This window comes from Microcaecilia unicolor, chromosome 3, assembly GCF_901765095.1.
Source record: "Microcaecilia unicolor chromosome 3, aMicUni1.1, whole genome shotgun sequence".
Lineage (NCBI taxonomy): Eukaryota > Metazoa > Chordata > Amphibia > Gymnophiona > Siphonopidae > Microcaecilia > Microcaecilia unicolor.
This window is the reverse complement of record NC_044033.1, coordinates 190,711,664-190,727,008: the sequence shown is the minus strand read 5'-3', so window position 1 is coordinate 190,727,008 and position 15,345 is coordinate 190,711,664. Positions and strand designations below refer to the sequence as shown.

General features: G+C 45.3%; 1 protein-coding gene across 1 annotated transcript in view; it reads right to left on the bottom strand.

Moving 5' to 3' along the window:
* Positions 1-15,345, bottom strand: part of KANSL2 (KAT8 regulatory NSL complex subunit 2) — a 220,339-nt gene that overhangs the window by 190,944 nt on the left and 14,050 nt on the right. The window contains exon 2 of the mRNA XM_030196841.1: positions 1,252-1,510. Within this exon, the coding sequence (XP_030052701.1) occupies positions 1,252-1,502 (251 nt within the window). The 5' untranslated portion in view covers positions 1,503-1,510. The remainder of the gene's footprint in view (positions 1-1,251; positions 1,511-15,345) is intronic.

Below are 15,345 nucleotides of genomic sequence, written 5' to 3'. Positions count from 1 at the left end.
GAAGAGGACTAGTCTCTGTTCCAGTACTGGAGTGGAAATGAACACTAGAATAAAACCTTTTCATTTTCAAATATGGTGTCAAAAGAGCATATGCTTAACAAATTTCAAGTCTTGATCAAGGTTTATTTTTCATTTGTAACCCTTGATACCCTCAGATAAATCAGTACTGTGAAATATGGCAAGAAAAGTTCAAATTGTTACTGTAGCAAAAATGTTAAAAAGACAGTTCCCAGCATTCTATGGCTTTAGGCAGATTCTGAAGAATCCACTTACTACCTTGCCTGCTGAAAAAGAAAAAAAAGAAAAAAAACAAACAACCCCCCCCCCCACCAAAAAAAACAAAACAAAAAAAACTAACAACTGAGCATCTTCTGCTCCAGTCTAGGACACAGAGAAAAAGCAGCTAGATGCATGGTAGGAGTGAGACTACTTTGGGCTGTCATGTAGGTGGGCTCCATGGGCCAGCTCATGCAACAGTTGAACCCAGTTAGCCATCCATGAACAACTTAATATGTGGCCATTAAAAAAAAAAAAAAAAAAAAAGCATGAGATTTAAGAACTAGAGCATACTTTCAAGACCCTGAAGTAACCTCACTTATCCCTCCTACATGAATTCCCTGTTTCTACTCCTGGCTTGGGACTAACCAAACAAGGTTGAGAGGGGAGATTGTTAAGGAGTAGAAAGGACATGAACCGTGAACTGGCCATAGGAGAGGAAATGTCAAAGGTAAGAAGCCTTTGAGAGGCTCAAGGAATGGAGATCAAGGTAAGATGGAGAGAACCCAAGAATAGGCCAAAGGGAAAGGAAAGATGATGAGGGAGAAGATCTAGGATAAAGGGGGAGAAGAAGCTGCAGAGAAGGGCAGCTCAAATGAAGATTAGAAAATGGGGTGGTGAGCAACAAGACTCAAGAAAAGGCCATTGGGCTGGGGGGGGGGGGGGATCCTGAGTCTGGGGCCCCCTCGTGTTTAACACAAAGTAGGAAAGAAAAAAAAAAAGTGAAGCAAGACCGGGGGAAGGGGGGAGGCTGAACTTGGTGGAGATGGGAAGGGGCAGACAGAGCATTGCACAGGAGAGTGAAAACCCCAAGGAAGAACTGTAGTAGCATGTAGTCCCCACTCACCAACCCGAAAAGAAGCGTGGTCAGCAGAAAACCTGGGAAATAAATTCTAGAGGAATATTTCAAAACCTCGCTTTTTTTTTTTTTTTAGGCAGCCAGTACCTTGCATTTCCAACCGTAAATGCACATACCCATCCTTTTTCTCAGGCTTAGGAACAGCATTGGGACATCTCTTGCCATTCTTCACGGATACATAACTGCATTCCCTGTATGATGCGTTCTTGTCCTCAAGGATGTGTTTAAGGCAGTACTCTTGACCATCCAGACGAGGCTGTGAGCACACACGATGGCTGAAGGAGCATGCCAGAGGCTCCTGAGGTCTTGGTACAGGTGTGAGACGTCCCCGACTCGATGACAGCACATGAATCCGAATTCTGTTCATACCCACACCTGCCACATGTATATAAACGTACAAGTCAACCAGGTGCTTTGTTAGAAGATATGCTATCACATGCCTAAGGATCATCACAGGGACAACCACCACAGGAAAGCTCGGGATAAGCAGACAGAACCCTTAGCTGCAAAGGGAAGAGGAGGAAGGGGCAAAGATCATGTAAGATCTCTGATGTTTTACAAACATGGATAGTGTACACTTATTCCTGGAGGAATTCTATATAAATTTTTGAAAATTTTGTACAGGAAGTTTTTAAAATTCTGCAAACTGAACAAAATCTTTGTATAATAAAGTTACAGTGTAATACAGAAAATTGTTATTCAAACATGCATACTTTTCATATTTTGTACAGAATTTCACTAAACCCTTGCCCACTACTAGACTTGACCCGCCTCAGATCTTTTCCCCTTTGACCCGAACACAGGCTTCATTTCTCCTTTTCTCCATAGGCAAGCAGAATCAAGTGATCTGATATCCTGACAGTGCCAGAAATAGTGCTCCTCCCAGAGCACAGACTATTCAGAAGTTTTTCTGCGCCTTGCAATCTTCCTACCCAAGCCTATGGGTCCTCTGTCTTATTCAGTCCATTTTTTTCCTTGCTCAACAGAAAAATCCGAGTTCACTCCTCTCTGATATTTAGTCACCTTTACTCCTCCTCAAAAAGTGCTCCCAAAACGTCAGCACACAATGGGGTAATTCTATAAATATAGTGCTAATATTTACATGACAGTTATGCTCATAAGTGCCTAGAACACTAGCATATAGCTTGTTGGAATTAAACTACCATCTTTATGCTGATAATTTGCAATTTTTCATCCCAACTGAGAAGTCACTTGACTATATATTTGTAAACATAAAACACAAAACCAAACCATAATCTAAGAAATTAAATCAAATGTTGTTGATTTGACTATTCCTATTGTAAAGGAGGACAAGTATATCTAGGCGTATAGACAAACTTCACATTATCACTGTAAGCTCATCTGAGAGATATTAAGAGTCGCTAAGAATGCTACATGAACTGTGTGACTGTACAACAGTCCTAAAAAAAAAAAAAAAAATCTGGAAAGTGCATGATAATGCCACACTGACAACTGCACCACACATTTTTGGGGAAGTCTAGATGCCAATTAGCCAACCATAATGATCTTGATGGACAACAAACAAAAGATTGCAAACATAAATAGATCACTTATTTAATGCTCTATGGATAGTAAAATTTTGAATTGCACTCTCCAGTAAACAGGGAGCCTAGCAAAATAGGAGTTATATGATCAAACCTAGAAGTTCTGGTAATAAGTTGAGCAGCTGAATTTTGAGCTATTTACAGCACTCAAAAAGTATATTTATTGGAGGTTCCCTCATTTCACCAGATCCAACTAGATAATTCTCACTCTTCAATTTTCAGGTGGCAGGACCCACACTATGGAACGGTTACCTTTGTTTTTATGAAATAATCACCAAGCCAGAGAGCTTTACAAAGCTGTTGAAGAGGTACTTATTTGGAAGAGCCTTCGGATAGGGTTTCCTTCATTATCCAGTAACGTATGACGTTTACTGCTTTCAAACACTACCACCCCCAAATTACCAACTCATCTTGCACTTACCAAGACTGCCTTGCCAGCCATGTTTGACTAATATAAAAGGAAAATTTTACCAGATTTCAGACTCCTCCTGTAGAAGGAAAAATTAGGTTCTTACCATGATAATTTTCTTTCCTTTAGTCATAGCAGATGAAGCCATTACGTATGGGTTATGTCCATCAACCAGCAGGGGGAGATAGAGAGCACTCAACTTTTCACAGTGCCTCATGGCCAGCTAGCTCCACTGCCTCTTCAGTATTTGAAGCTTCCAAAGCAGTATGGCAAACCGCAATGGGAATAACATGAACTTCCCTCACAGCGAACGATGGCCCCTTAACAAGGGCATGAACTCAAAAAAGGAGGGAATGAACTCATCCTCCTGGAGGGAATAAACTCGTCCTCCACTTTGTATAAACGGAGGGAATACTTGCATCCTTCTGGAGGGAATAAACTCATCCTCCCAAAACATGAACTGGAGGGAATGAACTCATCCTCCTATAACTGTAACAAGAATCCTGAAGACTGTTTTCCGACTCCCCAAGGAAGGAATATAACTTCAGGAAACAAGAACAGCACCTAAAATCAGAATCAATGCAATACAGACAATCATACAGGGAGGGCTCATGGCTTCATCTGCTATGACTAAAGGAAAGAAAATTATCATGGTAAGAACCTAATTTTCCCTTCCTTGTCATCAAGCAGATGAAGCCATTACATATGGGATGTAACAAAGCAATCCCTAAATAGGGTGGGAACAAGCCACACCACGTGCTAGCACCTGTGCTCCAAAACGCGCATCCCTCCTGGCAGCCACATCCAGTCTGTAATGTCGGGCGAAAGAGAGCTTAGAAGCCCATGTTGCAGCACTGCAAATCTCATGAAGAGATAGTGCTCCAGTTTCCGCCCAGGAAGAGAAAATCACTCTTGTGGAATGTGCCTTAAAGGCTTCAGGCAGAGCCCGGCCAGACAGCAGATATGCTGAAAAGATAGCTTCTTTGAGCCAACGGGCAATAGTGGCTTTAGACGCTGAAGACCCTCTGCGAGGACCTGCAAACAACACAAAAAGATGATCAGAGGTCCTGAAAGAATTTGTAATTCGCAGATACTGCAACAGAGTCCTGCACACATCCAAAAGGTGCAACTGCCCAAATGAATCTGGAAACTCCTCCTCAACAAAGGAGGGAAGAAAAACAGGCTGGTTTAGGTGAAACGCTGAAACCACCTTAGGCAAGAAGGAAGGCACAGTCCGAACCGTGACCCCTGACTGAGAATTTCAGAAAAGGGTCTCTACAGGACAGCGCCTGGAGCTCTGACACCCGTCTCGCCGAGGTAATGGCCACTAAAAAGACGGCCTTCAGTGTCAAATCGTTCTCTGAAGTACGCCGAAGCGGTTCAAAGGGCCCCTGAAGGGCCTTCAATACTAACCCCAGGTTCCAAGCTGGACAAGGTGCCCGCACGGGAGGACGGAGCCGAAGCACCCCTCTAAGAAACCGTGCCACATCTGGATGAGCAGCTAAGGACACGCCTTCAACCTTGCCATGCAGGATGGCCAATGTTGCCACTTGCACCCGCAGGGAATTATAGGCCAAGCCTTTGTGTACACCATCCTGCAAAAAGTCCAGAATCGGCGAGATAGGAGCCCGCAACGGAGAAAGCGCTCTTGAAACAAACCAGACTTCAAACTGGCGCCAAATCCTGGCATAAGCCACGGAAGTGGAGTGCTTATGGGCCTGCAGGAAAGTGGAAATTACCTTATTTGAGTAGCCTTTATCTCTCAATTGCGCCATCTCAATCGCCATGCCATAGGACCAAAGCGGCAGGCGTCCTCCATGGCCATCGGACCCTGTGACAACAGGTGCGGAACCAGAGGTAACAGAAAGGGAGCCTCCAACAGCATCTGTCGGAGGTCCGCATACCAAGGCCTCCTGGGCCAATCCGGAGCGATGAGCACTACTTCTCCTGGATGCAGCCGAATCCGCAGGAGCACTCGCCCTATCAAGGGCCACGGAGGGAAGACATACAGCAATCCCAGGGGCCAGGTTTGAGCAAGGCATCCAACCCGGCAGAGCGAGGATCCCTCCGTCTGCTGAAGAAGCACGGGACTTTGGCATTGGAACTGGTCGCCATAAGATCTATCACTGGCTTGCCCCATTTGGCACATATCTGCAGGAATACATCGTCTGCTAGTTCCCACTCCGCTGGATCGATCTGATGCCTGCTTAGATAGTCGGCTTGCACGTTGCTCTGACCTGCAATGTGAGCTGCTGACAGGGACTGTAGACGCAGCTCGGCCCAGTGGCAAATTTGTTCAGCCTGCACGGCTAGAGCTCTGCACTGAGTATCGCCTTGTCAATTTATGTAGGCCACTGCTGTCGTGTTGTCCGACATCACTCGGACAGCCAATCCTTCCAGGGTCACTTGAAAGGCCAGAAGCGCCTGAAACACCGCTTTCAACTCCAGGCGGTTGATAGACCACTCCGACTCGTCGGGCGTCCACAGACCCTGGGCATGCTTCCCCTGGAAATGTGCGCCCCAGCCCTTCAGGCTGACATCTGTCACCACTAGGCACCAATCGGGGAGCGCCAGCGGCATTCCCCGCCGCAGCATGCTGTCTGAGAGCCACCACTCCATGCTGAGTCGGGCCGCAGGGAGCCAAGAAAGTCTGCACTGATAATCCTGAGATACTGGAGACCATCGTTGAAGTAGAGAATACTGTAGAGGTCTCAGGTGCGCTCTCACCCATGGCACCACTTCCAAGGTGGCCGTCATCGATCCCAACAGCTGGACAATGTCCCAAGCTCGCGAGCGGGGCATCCTCAGGAACAGACGTACCTGATTCTGAAGCTTGCACCGCCCGAGGGTGTGTCGAACCTGGCCCCCAAATATTCTAGATATTGCGAGGGGGTCAGGTGACTTTTGGCCATATTGACGACCCAGCCCAGAGATTGAAGGACTGAAACCACTCTGGCTGTAGCTAGATGACTCTCTTTTTCTGAGTCTGCTCAGATGAGCCAGTAGTCTAGGTACGGGAGAACCTGGATACCCTCTCGCCTAAGAAAGGCAGCTACTACCACCATTACCTTGGAGAAGGTTCGGGGAGCTATGGCGAGGCCAAAAGGCAAGGCCCGAAACTGGAAATGTTTTCCCAACACCGCAAACCGCAGAAACTTCTGGTGCGGGGGCCAAATTGGTATGTGCAAGTAAGCTTCTTTCAGGTCCAGAGACGTGAGAAACTCTCCTGGCTGTACCGTCGCAATGACGGAGCGCAGGGTTTCCATGTGAAAATGCCGCACTCTCAGGGACTTGTTTAATTCTTTTAAGTCCAGAATAGGGCGAAAAGACCCACCTTTTCGCGGCACCACAAAGTAGATGGAGTATCAGCCGTAGCTGTGTTCGGCAGGAAGTACTGGGGACACGGCTCCTAACTGAATCAGACCTTGCAAAGTCTCCTCTACCGCCGCCCGTTTGCATGTCTCTCACTGGGGCATCGAATTCTATTCAGTATCCGTCTCTGATCAGGTCCAAGACCCACTGATCTGCGGAGATTTTGGCCAACTCCTCGAAAAAGAGGGAAAGTCTTCCTCCGATGACAGGAAACGAGGAGGGGGCCGGCGCACCATCATTGAGAGGGTCGCCCCTGAACTCCAGGCCTTGAACCGGCAGCTGCGGAACGTTTGTCCGAGCAAAAGGAGTTTCTCTGCTGAAAGCGGGCACGCGAAGTGAACTCAGCAGCATGCCCCGGGCGATACCTTCTAGCTTCACGGAAGCGAGGTCTGTAAGAGGAGCGGACCGCCTGACCCTTAGAGGAAGGCTTCGGCCTATCTTCGGGCAAGCGCTGAGGTTTGGAATCCCCCAGGCCCTTAACAATGTTTTCCAGCTCTTCACCAAACAGGAGAAGGCCTTGAAAGGGCAACTTCACCAACCTTTGCTTAGAGACCATGTCCGCCGCCCAATGTCGTAGCCAAAAAGTGCGGCGAGCCGCCACTGCTACAGCCATTTGTTTAGCCGAAGCTCTGACCATATCATAAAGGGCGTCAGCCAAAAAGGACAAGGCCGACTCCATCCGCGGAGCCACTTCAGATAAGGTCTCCGCTCCATCACCGGGCTGTTCCACTGCCTGCTGTAACCAAGCCAGGCAGGTTCTAGCAGCATAACAACTGCATGCAGACGCCCGAACAGTGAGACCTGCCAAATCAAAGGACCGCTTCAGAACTGAATCAAGCCTGCGGTCTTGAATACCCTTCAGGTCAACACCTCCTTCAACAGGGAGGGTAGTTCTCTTTGTCACAGCCGTGACCAGGGCATCCACTTTAGGCATTGCAAAGCGAGCCAAATGTTCCTCACTCAGAGGGTATAATTGCCCCATAGCCCTGGCAACCTTCAAAGGTCCCTCGGGGTCAGCCCATTGAGCCGAAATAAGCTCTTGGATGGAGTCATGTAAAGGAAAGGCTCGAGCAGGCTTTCTGGTACTAGCCATCCTTGGGTTAACAGAGGAGGCTGTGCCACTCCCAGGATCTTCAATCGAGAGGGCTTGTAGGGCATCTGAAATAAGCGCTGGCAGCTCCTCGCGGTGGAAAATCCTCACCGCAGACGGATCATCAAGCTCCTGTGGCAATTCTGCACCCGACTCTGGCTCCTCAGCCCAAGAAGTTTTATTTATTGCATTTGTATCCCACATTTTCCCACCTATTTGCGGGCTCAGTGTGGCTTACAATACATTGTAATGATGGAAATACAAGTTGTTACAACTTGATTATGGGTTACATTGTGAGGAGTTAAGTTAAGACAAAGTCAAAGTATCGTTAAGGGGAATAAAACAATGGAAAAAGAACGATGGAACAATGGAAGAACAACGGATACTAATAGGGCAACAGAACAACAGCAAGAGAACATTCGGGTATAACATTTTTATCTGTAAATTAAGGTTTAAATGTGATAAAATTATGGGGGATGAGAGTACAGAAGAGAATGTATTGATGCATTGCTAACAGTGTGTGTGGACTTCATGTGTTTTGATCCTTTCAATAGATTTTTTCAAAGAGATGAGTCTTTAATAGTTTGCGGAAGTCGGTTAGTTTGTAGATCGTTTTCAGGTTGCGTGGTAGTTTATTCCAGAATTGCGTGCTCATATAAGAAAAGGTTGATGCGTGCAGCACTTTGTATTTTATGCCTTTGCAATTAGGGAAGTGGAGGTTGAGGAAAGTTCGGGATGATCTTTTAGCGTTTCTGGGTGGTAGGTCTATTAACTCAGACATGTAGGCTGGGGCTTCGCCATGAATGATTTTGTGGACTAGTGTGCATACTTTAAAAGTGATGCGTTCCTTGAGTGGGAGCCAGTGTAGCTTCTCTCGTAAGGGTTTCGCACTTTCGTATTTTGCTTTCCCGAAGATGAGTCTGGCTGCTGTGTTTTGGGCTGTTTGAAGTTCCTCAGTATTTGCTCTTTCCAACCTGCGTATAGTGAGTTGCAGCAATCCAGATGGCTGAGTACAAGTGATTGCACTAGGCTGCATCCAAACCAAAGTTTCAGAGTGCTTGTCTGACACTGCTGTCTGGATGTCTCAACGCCACCTGAAATTAAATATGACCAAAATCAAGCTTCTCATTTTCCCCCCCAAACCCACCTCCCCGCTCCCCCCGTTTTCTATTTCTGTTGATGGCTCTCTCATTCTCCCTGTCTCCTCAGCTCGAAACCTTGGGGGTCATCTTTGACTCTTCTCTCTCCTTCTCTGCTCATATCCAGCAGATTGCCAAGACCTGTCGTTTCTTTCTTTACAACATCCGTAAAATCCGCCCCTTTCTTTCCGAGCACTCTACCAAAACCCTCATCCACACCCTTGTCACCTCTCGTTTAGACTACTGCAATCTGCTTCTTGCTGGCCTCCCACTTAGTTACCTCTCCCCTCTCCAGTCGGTTCAAAACTCTGCTGCCCGTCTCATCTTCCGCCAGGGTCGCTTTACTCATACTACCCCTCTCCTCAAGACCCTTCACTGGCTCCCTATCCGTTTTCGCATCCTGTTCAAACTTCTTCTACTAACCTATAAATGTACTCACTCTGCTGCTCCCCAGTATCTCTCCACACTCGTCCTTCCCTACACCCCATCCTGTGCACTCCGCTCCATGGATAAATCCTTCTTATCTGTTCCCTTCTCCACTACTGCCAACTCCAGACTTTGCGCCTTCTGTCTCGCTGCACCCTACACCTGGAATAAACTTCCTGAGCCCCTACGTCTTGCCCCATCCTTGGCCACCTTTAAATCTAGACTGAAAGCCCACCTCTTTAACATTGCTTTTGACTCGTAACCACTCGCCTCCACCTACCCTCCTCTCTTCCTTCCCGTTCACATAATTGATTTGATTACTTTATTTATTTTTTGTCTATTAGATTGTAAGCTCTTTGAGCAGGGACTGTCTTTCTTCTATGTTTGTGCAGCACCGCGTACGCCTTGTAGCGCTATAGAAATGCTAAATAGTGGTAGTAGTAGTAGCTGTGGAAGACGGATCTTGGGAAGAATGGTCTTATTCTTTTCAGTTTCCACATGCAGTAGAACATCTTTTTGGTTGTATTGTTTGCGTGAGTTTCAAGTGTAAGGTGGCAGTCAGTGACTCCAAGGATTTTTAAAGTTTCTGAAATTGGAAGATTTAGTGTTTATAGCGGTAAATTAATTTGTGTTATATTGGGAGGTAAGTATCAGGCATTGAGTTTTTTCTGCATTCAGTTTCAATCGAAATGCATCTGCCTAGGTGTTCATGATGTGTAAACTTTGGTTGATTTCATTGAAGATTTCTTTAATGTCTTGTTTGAAAAGGATATATATTGTTACATCGTCAGCGTATATATATGGGTTAAGGTTATGGTTTGATAGAAGTTTTGCCAAGGGTATCATCATTAGGTTGAAAATAGTTGGTGAGAGGGGTGATCCTTGTGGTACTCCACATTCTGGTGTCCATGCAGCAGACGTAGTTGAATTTGATGTGACCTGGTATGATCACAAGGTTAGGAACCCCTTGAACCAGTTTAGGACATTGCCTCCGATGCCAAAATATTCAAGTATGTGTAATAGGATTCCATGGTCGACCATATCAAAGGCACTTGACATGTCAAATTGTAGGAGGAGTATATTGTTGCCGGTTGCAATCATTTGCTTAAATTTAGTCATTAGGGTAATTAATACTGTTTCTGTGCTGTGATTCGATCGGAATCCTGATTGGGCATCATGCAGTATAGAGAACTTGTTTAGATAGTTTGTGAGTTGTTTTGTTACCATCCCTTCGGTTATTTTGGTTATTAGTGGTATAGATGCTACTGGTCTGTAATTAGTTATTTCGCTTGCGCTTTTCTTTGTGCCTTTGGGTATAAGTTCTGCCAGACCCCTCGGAATCCTCATAGCCCGAACACGGGGGGGGAGGGGGGGGTGCGCCCTTCTGCGTTTATCAGGAGGATAAGAAACAGGCAAACCCACTCCAAAAGGCCAGGATCCACCGGGGGGGGAGGGGGGGGCAGGCAGAGGGTCCGAAGATCCCTGTAGAAGAGCTCTTTTAAGCATGTATGCCCTATGCAGCATTAAAACAAAATCAGGGGAGAAAACCGCTCCCTGACCGCCTGGATCCTGCCCAGGGCTATCAGCTCTATTATTAGCCTCACTCAGAGGACCCCCCCCCCCCCGGATTCAGGGCTTTCCGTTGCAACGGAGGCCGCGCCATGTGGAAAATCCAAAATGGCGTCCGCTGCCAGCTCAGAGCGCGAAAGATTGCCACTCGCCATGCTCGGGCCGGCTCTACCGTCTGTACAGCACGAATTACAGAGCCCCGCTGCTGATTTGCGCTTGCCATATTTAGAACAGCGCTTTACAGTCTCTGTAGCCATCGCCGAAAACAGCGGTAAAATTCAAAAATGGCGGTTCGCGCCAAAAACATCCCGATCGCAGGCCCACCCCGGAGTCAGAAAACACTGTTACCTCACTAGACCGAGTATCACAGCTCCAGTCCTGCGGAAGAATCTCAAGAAAAAAAACCTCTTTTCCAAGATCGCTGGACTAAAGCGCGACGCAACTTTATTTATTTATTTATTTTAACGCTGTGAGGAAAGCAGAGGCAAAAGAGGTAAATAAAAACACTCCAGAGGCTCAGATAAGTGGGAAAGGCAGGGAAAGGCGAACCAATGTGCCTGCATCCACTGAGTGGGAAAGGACAGGGAAAAGCAAGCTAATATGTCCACATCCACGGGGCATGGGTAAGGCAGGGAAAGGGCTGACCTATGTGCCTTCAAACTGAAGCTGCTATAGCCTCTAACACCCCGGCTAACAACTGGCAAGCCAGGAGCCACCCCCAGGCAGATTTTTGATGGAGCTCGAAGAAGCTGCAGCCACCCTGCTTGGGGAGATAGAGAATACTGAAGAGGCAGTGGAGCTAGCTGGCCATGAGGCACTGTGAAAAGTTGAGTGCTCTCTATCTTCTCCTGCTGGTTGATGGACACAACCCATACGTAATGGCTTCATCTGCTTGATGACAAGGAAGCTTCACATTTACAACTCCAGATAACTTCACCATAGCCACAGTCTTCACAACCAATGTATTTATTTTATGTGGACTACATTTCTCAAGAGTATGAGGAGCGCCCTACTCAGTGTAGCTTCTAGAAATCAGACTATTCCTCCTCACTCAGGCACTCAGAACAGCAGGCTCCATCATCAGGCCTCCCACTAAACCAAATCCCTGTTTCCAGTGCATACACAATTCTTGAGAAAGTTGACAGCATACATAGCTATGGATACCCCAGCACCACCAGATGGAGAAACCAAGTCCTCTGTTACCTTGGTCCTCTAAAACACACGGCCGCAGCTTGCACGTATAAAAGTCTCTGGAAACCCTTAAGAAAAAGATTTGCAAACCCCTTTCTCAAGCCTGCCTACTTGATCTCAAGTATTGTGTTCTCTACCCCGCACTATGACAAGCTGTCACTTCCTTATTACCTTGTGGTTAAAGAATACATCTAAAGATGACCTGGCTACACTCCTTGAGAGAAAAGTTTATGACCACACGGCTGACACCGTTTATAAGAAATTCTATTCAATAAGCAAGGCTGTGACATCATGAACTTAAAGATCATTGCAATACCCTGCATGCTCTGTCTACAGACCCCACGACTTAGGCTTTCACCTCCAGGAACAGCTTCCCACTTACTGGTGAGCTACCTATTCCCATCATCTTTACCAGTCAACAAAACCAGCATATAAAATACCACTAATTCCAGAGAGTAACAGGTAAGATAGGCACAATACAGAACACTGCTCATAAGCCTCTGATAACACTCTAGGTACTAGACAACGATGCATTAGATGTCAATAATCCCAGGATGAAGCATAGTCAATGCTGACAAGGCCATATATCTGCTGTCAATGGATGAGGAAAGCTCCTGCTAGAACAGAGCCCTGCCAGCAGAAACAAAAAACAACAAAAAACACATAGCTATCAGAAAACAATGTGGGTACTACAACCTAGCTCCTTGTCTTCAAAATAGACACAGGCGCTACTGAACTCAGCTAAAAACTGGCAGGATTTGGACATCTGTCACTGCTAAGACATGACCCAAACAGAAGAAAAGATACATACAGGAAGGAAGATAAGAAATTCAGAGTGACATCCAACAGCGATAACCCGAGGAAGAACAGCAACTGAAACATTAGGCAAGAAACACCTTATGAGAGCACACATTTGAAAATGGAAATGAAGAGAAACCACACAATAACTGCAGACACCCAGACTATATAAGTCCATACCACGTAGATATTGCATTTGCTCATTAAAAAAAAAAATGTTTTTAAAGTTAAGGTAGTTTATTAAGCAGCCCCTCAAGTTCAGCACCATGAGAAAAATTACTCTCCAATAAGAGCAGGTAGAAGAACTGCCTGAGGCGGCTTGTAAACTGCATAACAAGGATGCATAAATAAAAATAATAAAATGGCAATCTGGAACTCAGTTTCTTGGGGAAGAAAACAGAAAGGTGAATCAAAGTAGTTTTGAATATACAAAAATATAAGAAAAACTACATCAAAGGAGACCTGATTTTAAGCATATCACTGCAGCAAAATACCATTCTAGGTAGAGGAGAAGTGCTCTGTTTAACACACCAAAAGGCAACATTTATCAATATAGGTGAGTTCAGTGCTCTAAATGTTTAAAGTTTTGTTCACTACACATAATAGAAACGAAGATCGTACTCTGTTTTTAGTGTGAAAATTTGACTGCAGCACTTAGGTGGTAGTGGGGAAGAGGGAAGGGACCCAGCACTCCCAAGTATTGCCCTCAAGCTCAAGTTAACTCCCCATATTCAACTGGTATTCAGTTAAAAACTGTACCAAGAGTCCGCCTCAGATAAGTAGACCAGAGGCACCTTAAACCCAATAACATCTCCCAGGGAAGGGGAAAAAGGGAAAGGGACTTGGAGACTTCCAAGTATATTCACAGACGGCTCCTATCATTCCTCCTCTTTCTGCACATCCGGAGGAAGAGTTACCTCAACAAACTAGAAATAACTACTTTAGGGGCCAACAGAGCTATTTTAAACCAAAGGACTGCACGATGTACCATCACCATCCACTGGAGACAAATACAGAGTGTTCTATAGCTGCACAATACCCCTAAGGGGTGATCACAAAGAACTACTTTCTTCCTCGGTCCCTATCATCTGGTCAAACAAAACCCACAAGTTGTAGACTGGTCAGTGGACAATAAGGAATAAATGATTACGCACGTCAGCCTAGAGTTCTGAGCAGTATACTATATCCTTCAAGTCTTCATTCATTATACTTAGCTGATGCTATTACCCAGGGACCAAGAGTGACTCACAGTGACCCTCCCCCCCCCCCCAAACATATTACAGATAAACCTCAACCATAGTCTCCAAATACTTGCCTGAACCAGGTCCTTCAATATTCAAAATCACTTGCAAAATCCTCATATAAACAGAAAACATCAATCTAGTTGTCCATGTCAACGAGTAAGCTGGTACCAAGTACTGCTATTTTTGCAGAGAGGCGCTAAGGAGCTGGCACTATTTATAACAAAATTGGATTTTTGTAATTCTCTATTTGGGTATGTCTTGTGCAGGCACAAATGGTCCAAAATGCTGCTGCTCCTTTACTTACTGATATTCCTAGATTTGAGCATGTCACACCTATTTTAAAATAAATTACATTGGTTACCAGTAAAATTTTGAATTATGTCCAAAGTGCTTGTTTTCATCCATCAACGCATTTATAGCACCAGTTCCAAAACATTTTATCTATGTACCAACCTACATATGATCATTACATTCTGAAACAGCTAAGCAATTATGTGTTGCTGCGAGTCGTCTCACAGATACACAATCTTTTTCTATTCCTGGGGCATATTTATGGAATCTACCTGGATATTTAAGACTTTGCTCAAGTAAACAGCAGTTTAAGAGACATTTGAAAGCATATTTTATGAAAGATTTCTTGAGCGATGACTTTTAGTGATGGGCAGGGCAACTTTTCCTGGAGAATTTATTATTGAATATGTGTTATGATTTTATGTATGTGATTATTGTAACCTGATCTGGTATAGGGCTAGGATATAAATATGAAAATAAATAAAATCTTCTGAAGGGAGTTTCCTCACAGCCACTTACCTTCCAGGAAAAAAAAGAAAAGAAAAGAAAACACACTGTCCTAGAAGACAGCTTCAGCCGCCACTTGGACCATCATTAGCGGTCCCTAAAACACGTCACTGTCAGATATTCCATGCCCGACACACACTGAACTGACTGGTTTGCAACCCATTTCAAAGCAAAAAAGATCCTCTCTCCTGCTCCAAGAGTCCAATATACCAAGCAGAAGCTTTTTCCATTCACCTAATTTATATTTACTCCCTTCCCCACCCCTTCACAAGCCACACACATCAGATGATCAAGAAACTTATGGTCCTAGTCATTCTTATTTCCTACTGACCTCACCAACCCTGGTTCCTATGGCTACTGAACTATCCAGTGCAGTGCTCCTTTGACTTCCCTTCCATCATTCCATTGCACAACAGCATGCTGCCTTCACCCCAATCTGAGATCTCTGAAACTACATGGATTTTGAAAGTCACCCAGTTTCAAGACAATCAGTCTCTTCCCATATATAAGAAATTGTTAGTGTCTTAAATTATAGGATTTGTGAGTGGAGGGGCACCAAATGACACAGATGTTGCGTCTAGTGTTTTAGGAAGTGCCAATCTTGCTCTA